The sequence below is a fragment of the Gymnoscopelus braueri genome (genome assembly GCF_963280865.1).
Source record: "Gymnoscopelus braueri genome assembly, chromosome: 6".
Taxonomy (NCBI): Eukaryota; Metazoa; Chordata; class Actinopteri; order Myctophiformes; family Myctophidae; genus Gymnoscopelus; species Gymnoscopelus braueri.
In genome coordinates this window covers 50,808,459-50,833,362 of record NC_137607.1, presented here as the reverse complement: position 1 = coordinate 50,833,362, position 24,904 = coordinate 50,808,459, and the positions used below count along the sequence as shown (strand labels likewise).

Here is a 24,904-nt window from a genome sequence, read left to right as displayed (position 1 = left end):
AGCAGCAGTCAGTAGTACATAGTACTGCTGTTGTCCTGGTCCACCGCACGGATGAGAGGACCGTAGGGGATTAACGCCGAGAGACATTTCTTATTTCGATTTTTTACATCATATCCTCGATCGTTCATCATCATCATCATCATCTCCCAGGGAATTCGTCCACATTTTAATCGGGTCTTTGTGTCTGGAGGGCTCGCCCTTTTCCCTCTGTGGTAGTGTGAATGGAGGCAGCAGCTGATCAGGGAGCGGTGGGGCTGTCCAACGAGGCCAGGGATGGGAGCTCCTTATCCGGGGCTTCAGCCTCAGCATCCGAGGATGCGGACACTGTCATTGGAGTCAGCTATGGGATGGACGCCGGAGACATGGGTACCACTTCTTTTTTTTGTTGGTGTCTGTTTAATAATAAATCTAACGGTCATATTTAGTTTTATTATACATGCTCCATATGTGTGCTTGTTGTGATGGTTGACGACCAAGCTGTAGCCAGAGAGAGAGAGAGAGTCCAGAGTCATCTCTGCTAGCAAGCTAGGTGCTAGGCTAGCTGAGTTAGCTGGAGAGATGAGGGAAGCAGGCAGGTATAGATAGGTTCACTATGGCTGGGAGGTGGTGGCCAGGCATCATGGAAGAAACACACTCGACGATCAGTATGTTTGTACCTGTTAGTGGCCAGTCAGTCAGAGTCATCTAGTCAACTGGACATGCCTTATACTAGTCAACTCAAAATTGCTCAGTGGTGGATGAAGTATATTTTTACTTAAGTAAAAGTATCATTACCACAATATAGAAACACTCTGTTACAAGTAAAGGTTCTGCGTTCACATTTTACTTGAGTAAAAGTACAAAAGTATTGGCATCAAATTGTACCTAAAGTAAAAGTATGCAGAAAGTCCCATTTCAGGTTTCATTCAAATCTTTTGAAAATAGCAGATCTACAAGCTCACAACGCGTGTGAGCTTGTAGATCTCCTATTTTCAAATAGCTGAAATACAAGATAGGGCGTAGTTGGTTAATGTATGTGTTGTCTTAATAATCCAAATCTGAAAAGTAACTAGTAACTAAAGCTGTCAAATAATTGTTGTGGAGTAAAAAGTACAATATATGCCTCTGTGATGTAGAGTAGAAATACTCAAGTAAAGTAAAAATACCGGTACCTTAAAATTGTACTTTAGTACGGTACTTGAGTGAATGCACTTAGTTACTTTCCACCACTGAAATTGCCTGACTACTCAGTGTAGACTAGACAGTATATGTGTCTTGTTTGGGATGCTGGTGTCAGTGGTAGTAGTATGGCATGTGCTGCTGGGGGATACAGCTGTGCTGAACATCTGCAGCTTCCATGAACTATTAGAGAGGATCCACTCTGTTCCTGCATCTGTGGCCCCAATCAGAATATAACGATACTGTCAGAGTCACACTCACATCACATGAAAACAGGGTGTAGCTCTCAATATTTGCAGTTACAGGAAGAGTTAGAATAGGGAAAGAGAAGAGAGAAGTCAAATAACAGGAAGGCATAGTCGAATCAAATATACAAAGTTCGGTGCACGTTCACACATGACACACCAAAATCAAATATGCAAATCTTGTATATCTGAACGGGGCTATAGATAGATAAGGTGCATGATTAAAAAGAGCAGAACTCAATTTTTTAGAGTTGCTCTAAACTTAACAACTTCTAATATTTTGTCAGGGTCTTTGACAGAGTAAGACAAGTGGACTGAGAAAGGGTGTTATGTTCTAGAATACCTCCCCTCGCCTGCTGTGTTCATTGTGAAATTAACCCCATTATTTGGGTATTGAATGTTGGAGTAAGGAATATGGTTGTATAAAAGCTGTGTGTACCATCTACTTTAGAAACATTTAGGCCCATTGTGTAGACATTTGAGTACTTATTGTATGTGTGAACTTGTGCTTATGTGCAATCTGGGGAAAAAAAGGAAAAAAGCTTTCCTTTGTTTTTGCCTCTGGGGGCACCACCTCCTTTTTTGTGTAGAGACAGGAACTCTGTTTGGCTCCTCCCCTTCCTTAGTCCACTTCTTCCCAGGTGCTTCTGTGTTTATTCCTACCAAGAACAACATTACATGTTTAGGGCAGCGGTGCTGACGTCTGTCTTGAGAGATTAGTGTTTGTGTGGATGTGAATGCATGTCCAGCCGTAACACGTGCACATACTATATGACACAACATCCGTCACCGTCACAACATAGGACTGCTGAATGGGCCAAATGTCATTCACGTTTTGCTTCAGCGGTCCTCTGAGCTGTTCGTCAAGGTTGTGGGGGGATTTTCATCTTGTCCATGGTGACTAAAAGCAATTGACATTGACGAGAGAGTCGAGGGCGAACCAGTACTTCAAGACAGAACAACCACACGAGTCAACGAGTAGAGAGGGACACTAGTTCAGCTCAGCTGTGTCAGAAGGTGCCTTTGGCCGCCTGCCTGGCCTGGGTCCTTCTCTAGTCAGCTAGCGACTACTTAACCACGTAGCCCATTCAATCTGGGAACGCATCCACAAATGTCTTTCAGGTTTCTGAAAAACGTATGTTTCTATATATCAGTGGTGTTCAAACTTTTTCATAATTGTCAAGGACCCCCCAAAATGATATGTATTTGGCCATCAACCCCCATCTCCAAATATTTTTTCCAGGGACCCCCCCAGAAGCAAAGATTTGAGTTACAAATGTTTGCTTAAAAATATATAAATATTCAAAGATTTGCACACATTTTCACGATTTTTCAAAATATAGCAGATCTACAAGCTCATAGTGTGGCACTTGGTGCCACGCTATGAGCTTGTATATCTGCTATTTTCGAATAGCCAAATAAATCTTAAAATGACACAGATGCTTTTCCCTCAGGGCTCTATAGTAGTGTCTTTTCTGTTTTCTGTTATTGTGGGGAAAGCTTAAATAGGTGATCGACAAGCTCGTCGGGTTGTTGTGAGCTTGTCGATCTGCTATTTTCAGCAAAAGCTTTCCCCGCAATACGGATGCTGGGGTTTTAAGTGGTTACGTGTGTCTCATCTGTACTGGTTATGTCACAAATGCGTGCCAACATTTGTACCCTTTACCTCACACATGCAATGGAAAATGTAGGCATAACTGGAAAGAAACGATTAACCCATTCAATCTTTTGCTATTATTTTATACTTTGGCTATTTTTTGAAAAATAAGTTTTTTTTTGCAAATCTTTGAATATATACATTTTAAAGGATTTATACCATGAATTAAAAAAATATAAATAATATTTAATATCATATTGTTTATGTCCCTCAAACGTTTTTCAAAAGGTTTGAGCCTAAATCAAGCCTCAGATATACTCATTCCAACTAACTTCTCTCTGGCTTATAAAGCACTTTCATCTGCAATACCACATTGTCCTGATTTGGCACGTGGCGCTATTGAGCCAGTTTGTATGCATGTTATCTCCTGTTTCTGTGTGGAAAAAGTAAAGAAAAAAAAAAGATTTATTTATTTATTTTTATGTTGGAACTGAAAAACGGGGGATTGTATCGCTTGTGACGTCACGTGCGGGGGCAAATCAGTTTGACCTGTTTTGAGACCAATTTACATAAAACCCCAGATATGCTGTGAAAGCCTGAGTGCTCAAACTGGAGTATTTTTTGGTAAAGAAGAGAGGTAGGGGAGACTAAAAACACACAAAAAAGAAGGACAAGTTAAAAATCATGGTGTAGCCCCTTTAAAGTGAACATTTGTAACTCAAATCTTTGCCTCTGGGGTCCCTGGAACTGAATATTTTGAGATGGGAGTCGGCGGCCAAATTCATATAATTTTGGGGGTTCTTGACATATTTTTTTTTGAGCACCACTGATATATCAACATACGTTTTTCAGAAAGCTGTTAGATTTAGAAGACTTTAGATGCGTTCCTGGATTAAAGGGGTTAACTGATGGATTCTCCAGTTTGTCTGTTTGCAGAAATGTTGTGTTAATTGGTTGGTTGGTATAGTTTGTTTGACTTGCCTTGCAGAACAGGGAAATGTCACGTTAAGAAAAGAAGAAATGACAACTGTACAGGCTTGTCATCATGTGGGCTGTGCGTCAGTGCGGTAGTGTATATCCTGGTCAACTTTGTAGTCTGCTATTTCATATAGGCTGTGTTTATCTAAAATGAAGGTGTGTAGGATTCCAATTATTTTAAGCCTTTACCTACAGGTGTGCTTCTGCTCAGCTAAAGCAGAGCCTAAATTTAGCGCGCACACACACACACACACACACACACACACACACACACACACACACACACACACACACACACACACACACACACACACACACACACACACACACACACACACACACACACACACACACACACACACACACACACACACACACACACACACACCATATTGCTGTGTCTGCTTCCTCAACTGCTGCAGAGCTTTGTGAGGCTCGGCTGGTTTGTGTGATAAGCAGAAGAATCTCAGGGAGGGGTAGGTGTATTCCCCTCATTGTACTGTACAGTTTCTGAAATGTGTTTTATGGAATAGCATTCTTCATTCAAAGTGAAGGGAGAGCATTAATTACTTTGACAATACAATGACTCGGGGGCGACATCGGTGGACATTTAATTGAAACTGCCATATCTCACCTACTGTAATAATAATAAGTCATCAGTCTTGGTCTCTGTATGTTTGGTAACATTGCCAGTTGCAATACATTGGTCTTATCTCTTTAATTTACTTTTGGAGGCGTCCTGGAGCGTAATACCCCCCCCCCCCCAATAAATGAATATATTAGCGATTAGAGATGGCCACTTTGAGGACTCCCAATGGCATACCTACCTCACTCTTCCATCCCCCCTCGCACAACTAGGCTTAAGTCACAAAGGCCTATATGTGCTCATTTTAAATCACTGGTTCTAAACGTGGAGTCCGCAGACCCCCAGGGGTCCTTGAGGGAGCTCCAGGCGGCCGCCAGCTAATTAATTGATGCTTAGGAACCAAATCTGTAACTCTGAGAATGTACAAATGGGATCAAATGGACCCTTAGGTTTGTGTACTCTCAGAAATGTAATTAGATGAACACTGGGGATTTTACAGTATAGATTGGGGTCCCAGTTATACATCAACAGTATCATAAAACATTCCATACTGTTAATCTAACATTTATTTCTAGTTGATCGAAAATGTATAGGCTGTGGTGCCCATACCCTAGGTGGGGTTGGCGAAAGGGCCTTTCTGTGTGGAGTTTGCATGTCCTACCCCTAAAAGGTATAGGCTGAAGCTCAAACTTATTTGTGGCTAATTTTATCAAATGGGTATCTGTGGCCTAAATAAATATCAAACTGGGGGTCCTTGAAATTAAAAGGGTTTAGAATTACTGCCTGAAATAACAACTTGCATCGGGTCTGAATTGGTAAATACACATTGAACCTCTCCTCTCCTCTCCTCTCCTCTCCTCTCCTCTCCTCTCCTCTCCTCTCCTCTCCTCTCCTCTCCCTTTTCCCTTGTGAGTGACTCCCTGGACTCAGCCACTCGTTTGTCACTATCCCTTGGTCCTTATCTCTCTCTCTTTTCTCAGCTGCAGGCGAGGGGCTGTCTGAACTGCTGACGCAGGCACAACGGGGGGCTGCCCGCTGCGTAATTTACAATTGATCCATCTGCTTCCTCTTTACACCCGTGCATGCACTCTTTATCTCGCTCCCTCTGGTTGTGCTGCTCTGGCTGGCACGATGTGCTTGTCTGTGTCTCTTCAGCCAGATCACAGTGCTTGGACTTTGGGTCCTCTGTTGAGTCTGTTTGCATCACTTTATTTACGTACGTAGTTGGTGATGCAGTTCAGTCATGTGCTTCTAACGTTTTACTGTGCTGGCATTGCTCTTGTCCCTGGCTGAAATCAGCGGATGTCTGGTACAGTATTTAAAATGACAGAGAAGCCAGATTAGTTGTGCTTGGCCAGGTTCTTAGATTTTTCCACCAAAATTAGCACATTTTAAACATGGGAGCAAAATTGGCGAATTTCTCCTTTCCCATTGCCAGTAGACAATTATGCATTTTCTGGTTTTTCAACATCACAGGTGTGCTTGTCACAGGTCTGCCCAGATGGGTATGATTGCATGTACATCGTTGTTCCTGGGCCAACGTCCGGAACTTCAACATGTGTCACAGCATTGTGCCGGAAAAGTGGCAAAAATGTGCGTGTCTGTTTATTCTACACACAGGTGGCAGGTCGGTGCCATGTTTCCTAGGTCTGTGCTAAAAAAATCTATATGGCAACATATCGATTCGTACTCCTTGCCGATGTTCGTATCGATACAGTGGCTACTGTATCGATACATCACACAGCAGTAAATGCTGTGTGACTTTTGGTCAGAGCCTTTACTAAACATCAGAAAAATATACCACAATGTAGTTGTTTTCCATCATGTACAGTACGTGACACCAACCCATCATACGCTCTGTATATGAAAACATGTCTTGCGTGTACATCATGTAAGATATTAACGTCACAAAATTTAACGATATGGTCGCTCTCCCCAAACGGCCTGCGTGTATATCCAAAGCATGCAATTGACAAACATCCCTTCAGGGAGTCTCCATTAAACCCTTCTTTACCTGCTCATCACAGAGAAAAAAAAGTTGGACCAGTGTTCGCTCACCTTTAATTGTCAGGCAAACACCTGTGTTGATGAGGTGCTGATCACGGCAAGTAATAGTATTAAAAAAGGATGAGGCCGCACAGCTCTTAACCACGATGCAAAAGTTTATTAAAAGAAACCAACGTTTCGACAATGAAGCCTTCCTCAGGGTTTGACCTTTAATTGAAAATAAATGACTAGATGACGTATGAAAAGCTTTACCGATTGTATGGTGTTTATTGAAGAAACTATTGTATCACTATTTAAATATTTGACATAAATATCAAGGCATGACATTTTGTCCATCTGGTGCAACCCCAACGTGTATGTGATACGTATTGTATCGTGGCCTCTGTATCGTGATGCGTATCTCTTCTGCACTGTAATTGTATTGGTTATATGTTTACTTCTTTTTGTTTTATTGTGTATGTCATTTTATAATTGTGTTTCCTTTGCTTGATGTTTTGTGTAAAGCACTTCATCAAATTGCCTTGCTGAAATGTGCTAAAATTGCCTTGCGTTGCCCTGCCTTGCCTACACTGCCCTAATGCTTCCATTGGCGATTAGAACTGGAACCGATTGTACCATGACTACTGCAGAGAAATTTCTCCCAGGAATTAATGCTATTTTTAACCTCTTTTTTTTGGTCCAATGGGAAAGGGGTAATGTCTGCCTTTGCCCTGACTTTGTACATGCAAAGGGACATGGCATGGCTCTGTCATTTCTCATCGCCTGCTTTGCTGGTGTCAGCCGAGCATTAAGGTTCTGGCTCGGTTTTGTGCTATGATGACTGCAGTACAGTGTCATTAATGACCTGTCATTTACCCTCAGGAGGGGATAGAAAGGTGAAGACTACTGCTGTTTCTAATTAAAACGTCACTCTGGCTGCCACTGAGCGACACCAGTATAATCCGGTCACTTGAAGTCTGAATGCATTCATGAAGCTATACGTTGTCACACATAACACTAAACATCCCACATAAAACATAGGCCTACATAAAGCTGAAAGACGTATACAGTATGTGTTTTGACAAGTACAATTTTTCATCTTTTCTTAATGTTAGGCCTCATAATGCTGTATTTTGACAAAATATTTTTGTGCTGGAAAATGCTGCTGCTCAGACCAGTTTAGTAAAAGCCACTAAGTCTTCTGTGTTATTCTGTATGTATGTTTCCAACACATTAAAGGGTCCATGAAGAGAAAAAAACAGCGCTGCGTGGACTTGGGCTGGTGTGTGTCTCCCTGATTGTTATTCAAGGGGTTTGATTCCACTGTCTGTTGGAGTGAATGACATGCAATCTTTGCAGAATGGAAGAATGGAAGAGAGAGATGGTGGAGCCTGAAGCGTTTTTTGCAAGTTTAATGATTCTGAGCATTGAGAATGAAATGTTATTCATTCATGAACCACATTCACCCATATCCATGTTCTGGGCATGTTAAGCAAACATTTGGTAAAATATTCTGCAAGAATTGGCAATCATTCAGCAAAAATAACAGATCTACAAGCTCACAAATCTTGTGAGATGTTGAGTTAGTCGTTGGACCAGAGAGACTATAGAGTTCATTGATCGGTTCTAGATGACTATGAAGCCTGCTACATTTCTAGCATTTCTCTTGTAGCATGTTGCCATTCATTTACCTCTATCAATTACAATTACACTTTCCTCTCCTTTCACTTGCCGCCAAAAAGAAAATAGGATATGCCTCACCATTAGTGTATTATTTTGTGTACTTTGGAGCGCAAAGCTATCTCCATTTCTCTCCAATCTCTCTGTCTCCACTGAGGCCACATGGGCTACATTTAACATGGTTCATATTATCAGCCTCTGGCCGTTTTACTCATACTGTCAGTGACTTCTCCCAGAAACCCGGGGCGTAGTTCGCTGGTCTTTGTCCGTGGGAAATTACTTATGTTTAACAGCACAGCCTTACACCAGAGAGGGTAGATTTCCAATCGGCTCCTCCTGTGTGAGCGTGGTTGAGTAACTGTCTGTATGCCTCTCAGGCTGTCACATAAAACAGTGCTGTGTGACTGTTTACAGCAGTGGTTCCCAAACTTAGCTCAAGACCCAAAAGATGAATACGTTTGCCCGGGACCCAAACTAGTGAAAATAGCAGGTCTGCAAGCTCACAACACGTCGCTTCGCGCCGCGTTGTGAGCTTGCAGACCTGCTATGTTCACTACTTCATGTATTAACCCATTAAGACCTGAGGCGATTCTTTAAAAAAAAATCGAAATCCTAGCAGTTTTTTGAAAAAAATATTAAAAATATTTTTTCGCGATTTTTCAAAAATAGCAGATCTGCAAGCTCTTAGCGCGGCACTCGGTGCCGCGCTATGAGCTTGTAGATCTACTATTTTTGAATAGCCAAAGAAATCTAAAGTGACACAGATGCGTTCCAGGTATTAATGGGTTAATAGAATTATTCGATTTTTTAATTTTAATTATGAAATACTTTTGAAAAATGTTGGAGTTGTTTTTAATTGCTGAAAAGTTGTGATTCTTTTGTTTAAACGTTTTTAAATCTTTTGAAATAATATAAATATATTTTTTTATGTAGGAAACGAAAAATAGAAGGGGATATTTACTGACCTATAAAAATTGGTGTGCGACCCAAACATGGGTCCCGACCCACTGTTTGGGAAACGGCCTACATTCCTTTCTACTGTTGCCTCAAAAACATGTTGTGACCTTACCGTATGAGTCATGTTAGGGAAATATTATTGGTATTGGGCTTGGCCTGCTTTTTTGGATCCCAACCTGCAGAGACGGGTCTGTGTTGACAGAGCTGTGGTTGTCTCTGCCTAAGGCTAGCCTTATTCACTAAAGCAAGCCCATGCCGGAGAAGAAGGCAGTACAGCATTCTTCAGGATAATACCAAAGGACCACCAGTAGTCATGTTAACAACTTAAACCTTATATACCTCCTTGACCGAGGTTCCACCAATGTTCTATACTTGGCCCACTCCTTTTTTACCCTCTACACTGCACAATAAAAAAAGCTTTTATTATAAAGGCAAAGTTTCGGTCATGGCCCAGGGATTGACACTAACACCTGCCCGAAGGTAAATAAAATGGTAGGGCAGGTGAAGTTTGCTATCTGGTTGCCCCACGGGCAGGTGCACATGTTGTCTCTCCAGCTCTTTTTATTAAACAGAAAATGCCTTTTCGAGTCAGGATACCAATTTTATCGAACAGGATACAGATTAAACAAGTGAAATTGGAAGTGATGACACAAAGAAATGAGCATGTAAAATTGGAACTGGAACATTATAAAAATGAAGCTGATAAATGGGTACTCTCTCCTGATTGGCTGAAATGGTGTCACCTAACTGGAAATCTATTTTCTGTCTATCAAAGAGCTGGAGAGACAGAGAGACCCCTGTTACTGAACAAACACTCTATAGCAATGAGTACTATCAGAATATAGAGCTTTAACCCATAACAAAACCCTTTTTGTTTTAACCAAAAAATATCACTTACCCTACCTTCAACCCATAGTCATATTCATAGCTATTTAGATATTTGGCATACATATTGAGGTATGACATTTTTTATCGTGCAGCCCCATAATTCGCAAGTAGAAAGTAAAAAAATAAGTGTTTAATTTAATGGTCATTCAAATTTAACCTATCATTTTATAAAGGACGATTTACTTTTCGGGCAAGTGGGCAAGACCTGTGGGCAAGTAGAAAATGACCTGTACTTGCCCGACGGGCAAGTGCCTCTGAGACCTTAGTGTCAACCCCTTGGCCCCTCTTCAGGCATCTCAGCGACACAGCATAAATTAGTCTTCATGCAAGAAGATGCATGTACTGCTGTCAGCCAGAACAAACAGCAGCAGGATCCAAACCGATCTCCACCCTGCTTGTTCATACTGTTTACCCATAAACCCATAAATCCGGGAACGCATCATTGTATGTGTCATTTTAGATTTGAGCCACAACCATTATTTTATACTTTAGCTATTCAAAAATAGCAGATCTAAAAGCTCGCAAAAAAATCTTGAAAATGTGTGCAAATCTTTGAATATATAAATTCTTTTAAACAACATTTTAAACTCAAATCTTTGCTTCCGGGGGTCCCTGGAACAACATATTTTGATGGTGGTCGGCGGCCCAAATACATATCATTTTGGGGGTTTTCAGAATACTGTTAGGATGTAGAAGACATTTGTAAGGGTTTGCACACCTTTTCCCACGATAAAAAAAAAGCAGATCTACAAGCTTGTAGCGTGGCACGCGGTGCTGCGCTATGAGCTTGTAGATCTGCTATTTTTGAATAGCCAAAGAAATCTAAAATGACACAGATGCGGATTGAATGGGTTAACTCCTCCCCAAGTAGCTGCTTTCCATTGAAACAGTCTTACCTCTCCTTCCCTCTCATCTCCACTCCCAGCACTTCCAGAGAATTTCAACAATAACAAATACTTACATCTAGAATTGGCGAGCTGTGTTGTGCGTTTGTTTGTTGACGGGGGTGTTACAATTGATTGATTGATTGAGTACTTTATTAACAGTTTGCAAAAAGTACAGAGGTACAAGTTATACAATAATGCTAAAAGGAGAACACAAACAGCCCTGAGGGCTTGTTTACACAACAGACCAGGGGCCCTGGCCATTTTTTACTATTTCGAAAAACTTTAGTTCAAATAGTTCAAATAGCCGATCTACAAGCTCACAACGTGTCGAAGTAGATCGGCTAGTTGAACTAAAATATGGTTAATACGTTTATGGATAAGGGGTAAGGCTTAATTCTGATCTCGGAACAGCAGTGATGAGAAAAACATACCGAAATTGAGAGAGAGAGAGAGAGAGAGAGAGAGAGAATGGTGTGCAGCCATGAGTGCTGAGTTGTTTTTAGTTTTGCCTGAGGAACATGGTGCTGCTACCCAGTCTCTCCAAGAGTACCAAGATGTTGCTGAAGGGACACACTCACATACACCCGTGTTGGCTTGACAAGCAAATTCGTATCTATAAATAGACGATTCTCCCTCGACAGTGTGTGGTTGAGAATGTCAACTGATACCCTGAATGGAGAGACATTTATTATTACAACCCTGCTTCTGATGTGTGTATGTATGTACACACTATGCCCATTTATCTTACAGGCTCAAATATTAGCTCATAGTACACATGATGACACACATGGTGAATGGACCTCACATCCTGGTCTTCAGTGAAGGAAATGGGCAGATATCACTCAGCTATGAGGGGAACATTCGCTGAAATCTACAAGCTCTGATTTTGGCTAAGAGATTTGCCGCTCTATTCTGTGCCAATCTAAAGCCGCACCCGTTGACCATTACCCGTGATTTTCTGCCCATTACCCGTGAAATACGGATAAGGGAGCTGGCACTGTCGTTAAACGCTATTCTGCACCTGCTATACCCGCTCTGCATTATGCCGACTCCGTTATTTGCGGATGGAGGTGTGCCCGTGGCCGTCTTGTTGCTATATCCCCAAAATTGCTATTCTTCCCACGCTTTGGGAAAGCACACAGCGGACTCTAAAACCACCCGCAATGCCAACTTGGGTTTGGTAGAGCGCACAGGCTGCAATGGATTCCTGGAGACGGCCAGGGCGCACAGCGCGGCACCTCTCTCTACTAGGCTATTATTGTCAACAAATCTCTGTGATTCTAATTTTCCTATAATCAGCAGAAGGGAGAGCGTCAATTCCTTGTGTTTATATAAGATGATAGTCTATTCAAAGAAGACAATTTGTGCATCGCGCAATGCAATGCTCTCCAAATTACACACATATTAGTGGCTTTAGCAACTTCGGCCTGGAATAGGGCTCTTGGTGTAGAAGGAAAGAAAACAAATACAGACTAGAGCCAACCCCGGCCATAAGTATAGAGGGTAAGTGGTTAACAAGTTAGACAATGTGTTGGTGCCTTCTGCCTAGTGGCTCAGCCAGTTAGTGCACAAACCATTATTCTCCGTTTGAGTGCGAGGACCCAGGTTTCTCTCCGCTCTCTCTGCCTTTGGATTCCTGTATCGCTTCACTCACCTTTCTGAAATAAAGTCTAACAATGTACCAAAACATAAATGATGTGTGTGTGTGTGTGTGTGTGTGTGTGTGTGTGTGTGTGTGTGTGTGTGTGTGTGTGTGTGTGTGTGTGTGTGTGTGTGTGTGTGTGTGTGTGTGTGTGTGTGTGTGTGTGTGTGTGTGTGTGTGTGTGTGTGTGTGTGTGTGTGAGATTTTACTGGGAACCAGGACATTTTCATTATGCACTCATCAAGACTTGGCAGAACATGTACTAAAAACGAATAAAAAGATCTTGAAAAGAAGACTTGGCAGAACTGAGCCGAACCCACATACACAATGAAGACAATGCTTGCTGTAGCCCCATACCTGCCCCTTCCATTTCAAAGCCCACTAAGGATAAAATAAACAAGACATTTTCATAATCACCTCTTCCATTAGTCCATTACGAGCATCGTACAGTTTGGAACGCAATGTGCTGTGACTCCAGATAGAGATCGAACTGCAGGAAATGAGAACAATCAATTACATACTGACAGTAACTGCCAGGATTTTCATTTTTCAACAGCTTTCACTTTCAGAGCAGCCAGTATGAAATGGTTTGAAATTAAATCTCCTCCTTGGTGCGTTCGATGATTAAGAGTAGGTGCAGAAGAGGTATAGATTGGAGATTTGAGCATTGGATAATATGATAGAAAAAACAAGCAAACATCTATACAATACTGTATAGCAGCCAATGTATAATATCAGCCAGTAGCGACAGTGTAACTCCAACTGTCAGCATGTCGAATTCTGTAAAAGTGACTTGTGTCATTGGCTTTGGCATACTGTAGTATGCTTTACTATCGAATGCTGTAAAAATGACCTTTGTCATGTCTTTGGCATTGTTCATCACATGGTCTTGGGGGGTGGGGGGGTGGGGGGTGGGGGGTGTTTCTCTAGCTTTACTTTGGTTACCTAGTGTATATATAGTAGTGTATATTTGTCTTCTTAAATGTCATCATGATTTGAGTGCACAGGGATCCCATTTTAAATAAGCCAAGTGCTTTTATGGCCGAACCTGTTTAGAGGACCTTGTATTGTGAATTGTACTTCCATGTACAGTTTCCATGTCTTTCTAAATAAAGTATTCAATCAATCAATCACCTCATTCAGGTGATTATCCATCGAAAGAAGCTCTTTTGTAGTCTACTGCCAGTGGCTGCGGAGTAGGGCTGGCCCGATCCGGATAGCCAAACGTTCATGTTATATTGACGTTTGGATCTCAATTAAAAGGTTTGGAGGTTCACTTATTTATTTATTTAATTTATTTTCAGACTTGCAACTCGCGAGATTCTGCATTTTTCTAGAGAGGATACATATACATACATGCATGTACAGCTATGTACTTGCATGGAAATCGCATACAGTAGACCAGATCTGAGTGCAGACTAGTAAATAGAAACCAGGCTTTCCACAGGTACTGCAGAAAATCTGGGACTTTCGGGATATGTATCCTGCAGTGGTTGGCAGGTTTAATGGAAGAGGTGGAATAACTGAACATAGAATAACTAAACATAAATTAACTGAATGTCATACTATCAATTTAGCCCAGACTGTAAATGACAGTAGTTTCAGAGCCTTACTGTGGTATTGCAGCTACTAAAAGAAGACAAGCGGTGAACAAAAACTGAACATTAACATATGACGATTATGACAATGTCTCTGTATAGTCATCAAGGAACATGGACTTCTCCATCACAGACCTGATACGTCCACATGTAACTACATTATGTAAGTTATATCAAGGCATGACATCAGCCGCCCCGCTGCCCCAAAATAAATCATTAAATAAAGGTTTATATTAGACTATACAAGGCTAATATAGTATGTGGTGTAGTCACTACACTGTGCTTTTATAAAAACGTTATTAATAGAATGCACTACACTGTAGTGCCTTCTAATAGAAGGCACTACGCCGTAGTGCCTTCTATTAATAACTTTTTCATAAGAGAACAGAGTTCTTATGTAAAGCAATCTTTCTTATAAAGACTGGCTGTTTCAATAAAGGCTCTATTGTGAGTTTCATTCATCAGTGGGAGCAGGACAGAGCCAGAGGTACTGGTCCACTCTGCCATGAATGGCTCATCATCCGGCAGCACACGGCTCCATGTCTCAGAGGGATGTTTCCAGCCAGCTGAAAAAAGAGAGGGCAGGAAGCTTTTTATGGCCTGCCCGCCTGACACTATTGATCATAACGGAAACTCAGTTGACTTGGCATAGTGAAAAGCTTTCCTCTCTAGTCTCTGCTCCCTCCAGGCGTTCGCTGTATTATACTCGCATATCATACATACAGTGTATGGTATGCAACTATCTATGCATGCACTGTCAGCAGCATGGGAAGAGTCTCTTTCTCATTCTGTGCAGACGTGTGTTGAATAGACAGGCTTTTCCAATATGCGTGCGTGCGTGCGTGCGCGCTTGTGCGCGCGTGTGGTTGCATGCATGAGCATGGCTTTAAGAATATCTTGCCAGTTTCCTGTGATTTCAAGGAATGGTTACGTTTCTTGCAACAGCTTAGCATTAGCAAGTTGATGGTTCCTTAATTATAAGTCATTACATTGATGCTGTTCTTTTTGAGGAGAAATTAGTCACACGTGTGCACATGTGACTAGTACGCACGCACGCACACACGCACGCACAGGAGTAGACATTTAGTCATTCAGGCTTCTGCACAGCCTACTCTTACATGCTGGACCACGGCCAGAGAGAGCAGAGGACAGGGCCAAAGTGAGCAGTGCAGTCATGGAAAAAACGAAACCCAGCTGACCGGCTACTGAGACAAAAGACTCTGAGGTGAAGTGTGCTGATGGTTCTGATTCAGGATCCGTTCAAGTTCCCTCAATCAAAACGTAAGCCATTACTCTAATAGCGATCCTGCCCATGGCCCAAGTACATGTATTAAGTAACTTTTCGTCTCACCTAATGTACCTCAAACAAAATTACAAAGATATATATTTGCATTCATGTGTGACAGAAGATGTTAAACAGAACCGGCATGAGTTTAATCCTGAGTATCCTGTGACGAACACAGACAAAACATTCATATTATTCAGACAAAGTGCAGAGAGAAGAAGAATAAGCTCAAATAAAACATAAAACATGAGAATAGAGTTACAGTGCACCGTAATAAATGTATCAAAAACCTTAATAAAAGGCTGTGGCAAACAGAAAAGTACTTAAAACAGAGTAGCAGAGCAGACTTGCAGTTTTCTGGCAATTTAGTTCCAGATAAGTGGTGCAGAGAAACTGAACGCTGCTTCTCTCCGTGTTTAGATTAGTTTGTTTTTTTTAAAGATATTTGTTGGTCTTTTTCTGCCTTTATTGATAGTATACAGTAGACTGACAAGAAATGGAGAGAGAGAGAGATGGAGAGGGACACGCAGCAAAGGTCGTCGGGATCGGGATTCAAATCCATATTAGCAGCCGTATGGGGCGGCCATAGCTGAGTGGTTAGTGAGCCCGAGGCCCTGGTTGCCCCAGGTTCGATTCCAGGCCAGGCCAGCATATGTGTCGATGAAATGAAATTTGTCCCTGAGCAAGACTCTTAACCCCTAATTGCTCACAGGTTCTCATTGGAAACAAGACCGCAAGGACTTTCATGAACGACCTGTTAAAAGGAATTATCCTTTTTTTTTTTTGCCTAGGTGTCAGGGACCCGGATGTTTTGCGACCCATATGCAGAACTCAACATCAAAGTATACTCAGGAGACCAAGGTTGACAATAAACGACGACTTTACTTAAATCATAATGCAAACAAACATAGGTACACCTCAAACAAGAGGGAATTACATTAACAACGGGGAAACACGGGGACCAGGAAACAAGCCCCACAACAGTACAATGATCCAGCACAGAGTGAAGTCACAGACAGTCTTAAATAGTCTCTGAGGCTCATTAGCCAACTAGGCACGGCTGCCACCCGCAGCTGAGTCCATTCTAGGCAATCAGAGACCAAAGAGGAGCAGGGAGGGGATGGGGCCAGACCCAGGACGTGACACTAGTGCCTGGACCGCTACGCCAGCCGTCCGGGCCTCCGTGTTTACTGTTGACTCGCTGAGGGTTGTGTAAGTCCAGGTTTAGGGCCTATATCGTTGCTGTCAGGCAGAGACCATCTTCATTCCATCTCCACTTTTGTATTTATTGTCTCCGCCAGGCCGAAAGGCATGGCGAGAGAGTATGTTTTACCCTCCGTCCGTCCGTCCGTGTGTGTGTGTGTGTGTCCGTCCTTCTGTCTGTGACCAGCTAATCTCCGCCACCGTTGCCCCGGTCGCTGTGAAACTGCACACACACACTCCCTCGATGCCACAGCAGAACCTCGGAATTTTTCACATGGGCCTGTTATAGCGCCACCAGTAGGCCGATTTGTGCAAAACAATTTTTTGGACATTATTCCTACAGATTTTATCCAAACGTTATGCAAATCGGTACAAAGTATCTCTATAGTCATGTGATCAACACGGATCTGTCCGATTTCCCATATTCCATCCTCATTGGCTAAGGTTCGCTTCCAAAATTTGCAGGATTGCTCCGTTTTGAACAAAATGCCTGAAATCATGAACGCAGCTTGCGATTTCCGTGAAATTTCACAAACACATTCCCACTAGGCCAAGGAAGAAATGCCACCCTTTTTCACATTGGCCTGTTATAGCGCCATCAGCAGGTCTAATTTAGCAAAACACATTTTTGGAACAAAATGCTTCAAATCATGAATGCAGTGTCCGATTGCCGTGAACGACCTAAGAATAAATGGCACCCTTTTCACATTGGCCTATTATAGCGCCACCAGGAGGCCACAATAACCTACCTGACCTGGCGGAGACCTGTGCTCCGAGGAGCACTTTTTCTAGTTTGTAATAAATCTGTGCTGTTAAATACCCTTTACTTCTGTGTTTGGGTTTTTCAAATATTGAACCAATGAAAAGCACGGTAGTCAGACGAAAAAATTTAAAATCTCCACATTAATGGTCAAAAACCTCCTAACTCCACTTGAGCTGTATTTGGGTAAAGTGACACATTCAAGTATCTGACAATGTATAACGTCACCGTACCAACTTTGGTGAGGCAGAATTGTGTTGTTCTAAAAACTTTTTTTTCTTTTCATTTCCTGAAAAGTTAATATTTTGGACATAGCTGGTTTCTGCCTGATAGCAGAGATATGCTACATGTATTTCCGCTAGAAGCTTCCTTGGGTACTGATGGCTGCAACCCAGGAATTACACAGCCCTGACTAGACAACCCAGCCTGGCAGAGATATGTGCTCCTTTTTTCTAGTTTTTTTCTAGTTTCATCTTTGCTACTTTCTCCAACTCTGAATATAGTGCAAAAGTATTAGTTACTGGATACATTGACACCCGGGTCAGTTATATCAATCCACGAAAAAAGGCTGCTTCATAGATTTTTCCTGAAGTTTTACAACATGTCAAATATCTTATAGATTGTTTTTCTTTCTGTAGATAAGGTCAGAAGCCCCAGTAAGCAATTGCTGCTTTCTTGTGGCCTAGAGGAGTCAAAACTAATCGATATCTAGAACACCGTTACTTAGCTTCTGCCACAATAACGGAGCATCATTTCACAGACTGTCTCTTACTTAGCTCATCTCCGGGGACACCCTTATTGATCCTAACTGGGTAGGATCAATGAAATTAACACACACACACACACACACACACACACACACACACACACACACACACACACACACACACACACACACACACACACACACACACACACACACACACACTAACCTTGTCCCCCCAAAAAAAGCCTGATGTGTAAAGGGACACCCCCCAATAGAGACTGCGTTACTTTAAGACTAATGACTGTTTAAGCATGCTTTCATCTGGATAGTATTTCTATTTGTATGCCTAATTTACAGATTGAGGTGACATTGTTTCAGTAGGTGATGTGGTCCACTTGTCACTTCTTCTGTGATCGTAACAGGGTTCGTAGCTTGTTTTATGATTGGCTCTTGTTTCACCCGTCTGTCTGTTTAGTGTTAGGCTGCCCTACCGTGTCTGATATCTGGTCTAGAGGGGCGGGTTCAAAATCTCCGGAGAAAAAATCTGTGAGATCCCATTGGTTCACCGATCTGTCCGTCAGCCCCCGCCCCGCCCCATTTGGAGCGACGCCCACTGCACTCTCGTTGGTTGGGGAAATGAAACACTTCCTATTCCAGGAACGTCAACAGGCTGGTCCAGGCTCTTATTTTTGAGCAAAACTAAAAAATAAAAGCCTGGAGATCGAGGCTAGTTCAGTGTTTACATGGTGATGTAACATGTGCGTGCGTGCATGTGTGGTTGCTGACTGTGAAGGCATGGATGCTGCTTGATCTTTTAACATCCAGCCTAAACATAATCACACCCATTGTAACTGCCAGCGTTAATGTAGTCAATGCAAACAGTGCTTAGAGATCTTGAGTGTGTCCACTCCACTGTCCTCCTGGCATGTATAATGCACAGATGAGTGAATATGTATTTATGCAATGCTAATGCCCCCAGAGTCAGAGGGCGTATGTAGAAGGCAGCATGTGTCTGTTGATACCCGACACACGTGCTCAACTCATAAAAACCTGGTTGACCTCAATTGGGGCGCCATGGAAACAAGGGAAGTGGGAGAGAAAAGAAGAAGTGTGTGTGTGTGTGTGTGTGTGTGTGTGTGTGTGTGTGTGTGTGTGTGTATGCGCGCGCCATGGCATGTCTCCGCTGTCAGGTGGAAACATATGTAGTATGTAATAACGTTTCAAGAAATGGAAGAAAGAACCATGTTCCAACGTAGTTATTATCTAATCTTTTGGCTATGTTTTTGTGTGTGTGTGTGTGTGTGTGTGTGTGTGTGTGTGTGTGTGTGTGTGTGTGTGTGTGTGTGTGTGTGTGTGTGTGTGTGTGTGTGTGTGTGTGTGTGTGTGTGTGTGTGTGAGAGAGAGAGCCACTACACTTATTATATGTGCAGCACGTCTGCACATGCACATTGTGAGTGGATGATTGGATTTGGTCACATCTGTACTGAACTCCAGAGTAGGTTGGATCTCTGCGGTAATATATGATGCGGAATGTCAGTGTACTGTGAAAACAATGACAGACAGACAGACAGACAGACAGACAGAAAGGTCATAATAACCTATAGGCACAGTTGAGAAAGTCCTGTGTTCCATCACAGATTATGACCATACACTGTAAAATCCTTTTAACTCTCTTAAATGAAAGGGTCCATTTAGTTCCGCATCAAACTATTCATTTGGTGATGTCTCATTCATACAGGTTGATGCATTTAATTCACAGTGAAAAATCGACCTCCTTTGGGGCGACCATGTAATAATTGCGTGTTGGTGTACATACAGTACTCATGACTCAAACCACTTCAAGAAGAAATATCTTTTTGAAAATGCTACTGGTTTGTAAAGGACCTTTAGGTTAAATTAAAGGATTTTAGGCTGCCCTGTTAAGTGGTCAGATGGGGCAGGCCGTGTGCATTTTCAGAGCACATTTATTCGAATGATCAATCGCTCGGCTTGGATCAATGGAATCCAACAGAAGTATCACAATGAAAACTCACTTTTCAAGGTTTAAAAAAATATACCTTAATTTTTTTTTTTTTATATTATCGTTAAATCTTATAGTGTTTTGGCAATTATTTGGAGGCCCACATGTTGAGAACCACGGATGTAGAGCAGAGCTGATGTCATTGATGGCCTACCCAGGAGGCTCAACTAGTCTCCCTGAGGGACGACACCGGAGAGAGATCACGTCCACATACAGTATGGAGGGAGGCGGTGCATTAACTGAGCAAGATAAGAATAGGAAAGAGGGAGAGAGAGAGAGGAGGAGGTGACAAAAGGCAGCCATGAGAGAGAGGGGGGAGGGAGGTGATGGAGGAGATGCAGCTTTGAATTCCCTTGTCTCCTGCCTTTTCTCCCTGGTCGGTTCCCATCATCCAGTAGTAATGGACCATTCTGTTAATGGTGGCAAGAGCAGGCTGTTAAAACAAACAGCCTTGCTGGGCAACAACCATCATGATAAGCTATTTATTTGTTGTCCATTTGTCCAGCCATTTCATTCCTTGTGAATTTCAAGTGGTTCATTCTGTGTGTGTGTGTGTGTGTGTGTGTGTGTGTGTGTGTGTGTGTGTGTGTGTGTGTGTGTGTGTGTGTGTGTGTGTGTGTGTGTGTGTGTGTGTGTGTGTGTGTGTGTGTGTGTGTGTGTGTGTGGCGTGCGTGCGTGCGTGCGTGCGTGCGTGCGTGCGTAGTGCAGTATTTATTCCATATGCCACGTCTACATTCTGACAACTCCTATTATCGCTAAAAATGTTGCCAACCACAAAGGTTAGTTTAATATTTATATTTATGTGGTGCAAGTTTCATCTATTCTGTTATCTCTTTTAAATTGTCATTGATGGCTAGAAGTGAGCTATATATCTCTGCCACTGTTGACCTGGTGTTACACTATGAATGGAGCCAGATAATAAAATTAACAGTTTGATTTAGGTGTACCAGTTACGAAGCATTGACAGTGCTATTGACTAATGCCAGCTTGCTCTCTGGTGTACCCAACGGTCTCATTATTAATGTAATTAGGTGCAGCTGTCTGAATGTACAGTGCAGGTTCACTTTTTTGATTGATTTTTGATTGAATATTTTATTAGGCAAAAAATGTAAAACAGCACAGTTACATTTAAAATACTTTGTCTAACAGGTCCGTTCATGAAAGTCCTTGCGGTCTTGTTTCCAATGAGGGCCTTGGTATTCAATTCATGGACATATATAGTGGCACCACAGTTTGAATATCAATACAAAAAAACAGAAAAAGATAACTCTATGTACAAAAAATAATAATAATAATCTTTCCTGTGATCAAACGAGGCTTCAGTCAAGCAGATCAGCTCTGATTCTAACTGAAATGCTTCAAAGTCAAGACCTCTGATAAATGCAGCTACGGGCTGATACTTGGTCAGCTTGAATTTGATCCTTTCCATAATATCCTATATTAAAATTGCCTGGTGGGTGGGTGGACGTCACAAACGTAACATGCGTACCTGCGACGCGCACCGTTGCTCCGATCCACACCAAACTTGGCACCAACACTGGTCAGGGGTCAGAGAGTAATAAGGAATAGCTCCACTCAAAGTGACAGGTGGGGTAAGGGTCAAGGTAATTAGTAATCAATCGTAATTTTTGTCAGGTCCGGAAGGGTAAGTGTAAGGGTGACGTAAGTGTGACGTCAGGGGAAGCTCAAGTGCATCCTGCCTTTGATGTGTGATAGGGCTATGTCAAAGGTTAAGTCTTTGATGTCTAGACTGGTAGCAGGTGTTCTGATTGGTGGGAATATTGTGGTTGGTGGGAATGTATAAATTATGGATTGGTGGGAATGAATAAATTATGCGATTCATTATTATATACTTTATATTATTATTGGAATAAATAGTATTGGGAAATTGTATTATATACACAGTGTGTGTGTGTGTGTGTGTGTGTGGGGGGGGGGAATCATTTTATTATTGTAATGGTTGGTTAAACCATGGGTAAAGTCCATGTGTAAAGTAAAAGGTGTGTGCTCGGTCCGAGCGCTGAGAGGGGAATGAAAGAATGAAGTCTGAGAGGTAGGGCTTGGGAAAGGGAGGAGTGGTTTCGTATGTGCGTGTGTGTGATTGTGTATGCGTGAGAGAAAGTGTGTGTGTGTGTGTGTGTGTGTGTGTGTGTGTGTGTGTGTGTGTGTGTGTGTGGGTGGGTGTGGGTGTGGGTGTGTGTGTGTGTGTGTGTGTGTGTGTGTGATGAATAATAATATTCATCACGGTGGGGTGTATCCGGGGGTCTGAGGATGGGGTGATGAGGAAGGGGTATTGAGGAGGGGGGGTTTGGAGGAAGAGGGAGGAGGAGGAGGAGGAGGAGGAGGGAGGGACAGCGAGTGCATTTTCCGGCAGCGGCTGCTGCCGCGGAGCTGCCGGCGGCGCCAGCTTTGGGAGTGTGCTGCGTTTGTGTAACGCAGTCCCCACCAATATTATTTACGATTCTGTGCCTATCGGTACATAACTCGGACGGCGCTTAGTCGACTAGTAGACCATCGGCCGGTCGTCGCGGGCACTCGCGCCTGGAGGCGCTCGGGCGCGACTCCTTAGCCTCAAGGTCTACTGAGTCGGCGCGCCTCCGTCATGGTCCAAAACTATACTTTATCGGCGGAAAAAATAAGTTGACTGCCGCTCCTCCACCGGCAGTTCCGCGGCAGTTCCGCTGCTGCCGCTCCTCCACCGGCAGTTCCGCGGCAGTTCCGCTGCTCCGCCGGCAGCTGCCGCTCCACCGCCGGCAGTCACTGCCGGCAGTTGCCGCTCCTCCACCGGCAGTTCCGCGGCAGTTCCGCGGCAGCAGCCGCTGCCGGAAAATGCACTCGCTCCTTCTGGGAGGAGGTGTGGGGAGGTGGAGGAAACTTTTGGGGGGAGACATGATGGATTGGATGGGATGAGTGTGACGCAAGCTGTGAGCGCGTCCGTTTACGCGTGAGCCAATGGGGAGCGAGGGGGAGGTTTCTTTACCGCGGAGGAGGAGGAGCTTCGTATGCATGTGTGTGCGTGTTCGTGAATGTGTATGCGTGAGACCGAAAACTGCATGATAAATTCTTCATGGTGTGAGTTGAACGTGGGAACGGAACTGGTTACAGGACGTTTATGAAAGTCCTTGCGGGCTTGTTTCCAATGAGGGCCTGTGAGCAATTAGGGGTTAAGAGTCTTGCTCAGGGACAAATTTCATTTCATCGACACATATGCTGGCGTGGCCTGGAATCGTACCTGGGGCAACCAGGGCCTCTGGCTCCCTAGGCGGGCTCACTAACCACTCAGCTATGGCGGGCTCACTAACCAGGCAGCTATGGCCGCCCCTAAGTGCTAACCGTATTCAATTTATTATATATTGTTATGGAAATAATATATTGTCCATACGGAATATGAATAATAATAATAATAAGTCCAAGTTTATTTTAGAAGAGTATCGAGCCAGCCAACTGCAATATTCCCCTCACAAGGCTTCAGCCTCGCATGTCCTCTCACTCAGCCAATCTCCTCCCAAAGATCTCCCTGCCTCTGTCTCTCAGTCACTTTGTATCCTAATTTCTAAGCAGGGATTGACACAAAGCAGGTGTCATACCCCCTCCTGGCCAGGGCAAACCAGTTCTTTGTCCACACAGCATGTCCCCCAATCTCCCCAATGAAAGGAGTTACAACCCTTGCCACACACATCAGTTGGTGTGGAGCAAATGTAATCTCATGATATGCATACAATCATGAAATGATAGATCAATATTTAACAGTCCAATATTGCCTTAACAAGGCATTTCAAATCAAAGTCTTTTACACCTGGGTTTTTTTTTTTAACCTTTATTTAAGGCAAACCAAATTGATATTAAAACGTTGGTACACTTTATTACTTACTTTTATGCTACATTTTATGTTGGGTTAAGTTTGGGAGTCTTCGCGTTAAGATGGTGAATTCCATTTGTAGACTATCCCTTAATTCTAGAGAAGCAAATTGCTTCCTGGAAGATACCTGGAAGATTACATGATATTTAGTTTGTATATAGATATGTAATATATTGGACCTTACAGTATAACTCAATAAGGTTTACATTTTTGACAGTTTACTGAAGAGAAAATCTTTTATTACAATACAGGTTTTGTGTTATAGGTAGTCTGAATAGTATTGACTGCAAATGCAACAGTCTGTACAGTGATTTTACACAAATTTCCCCCCTTCTATCTGTATTTTCCATACAATGTTAAAACCAAACAAATACACAGCAACAGGACTAAACAACAACCAACATCAACAAAAATGTGTTGATTTTTTTTCAACACGGCTATGCAGATCCAACAACAAACTGTACCCGTAATCAACACAGCTACCCAATAGCAAATCAAATGCACATATTCAACAGAAATGCATAACTCCACCCATCATCACCCCAGCATCAACACCAGGCACAATACCAATACAGCCGCACAAAACACAAGATATACAAAGCATAAAAACAAAACACAATTACTTATGAAGTGTTCACAGTTGTGTTCTACATTAGTTCAATAGCCAGTTAATCATAATTTATTCGATACTCGTTTGGGGCCTATAGCTGAATACTGTTGCTTTGGCAATGTTAACGTAGGTTTTTCTCACTTACACAGATAACACTTATCTATAATCTACAACTATTTCACAAAAACAGATTATGTGTTGTAGGCAGTCTGAATAGTATTGACTGCAAATGCCACAGACTGTACAGGGAAAACAATGA

The 24,904-nt window shown here is 42.6% G+C and overlaps 1 protein-coding gene across 1 annotated transcript in view; it reads left to right on the top strand.

Annotated features, from left to right (window-relative positions):
* pip5k1ca (phosphatidylinositol-4-phosphate 5-kinase, type I, gamma a) overlaps window positions 1-24,904 on the top strand; it is a 68,516-nt gene continuing 43,612 nt past the window's right edge. Inside the window, exon 1 of the mRNA XM_080430127.1 lies at window positions 1-366. Within this exon, the coding sequence (XP_080286253.1) occupies window positions 222-366 (145 nt within the window). The 5' untranslated portion in view covers window positions 1-221. The remainder of the gene's footprint in view (window positions 367-24,904) is intronic.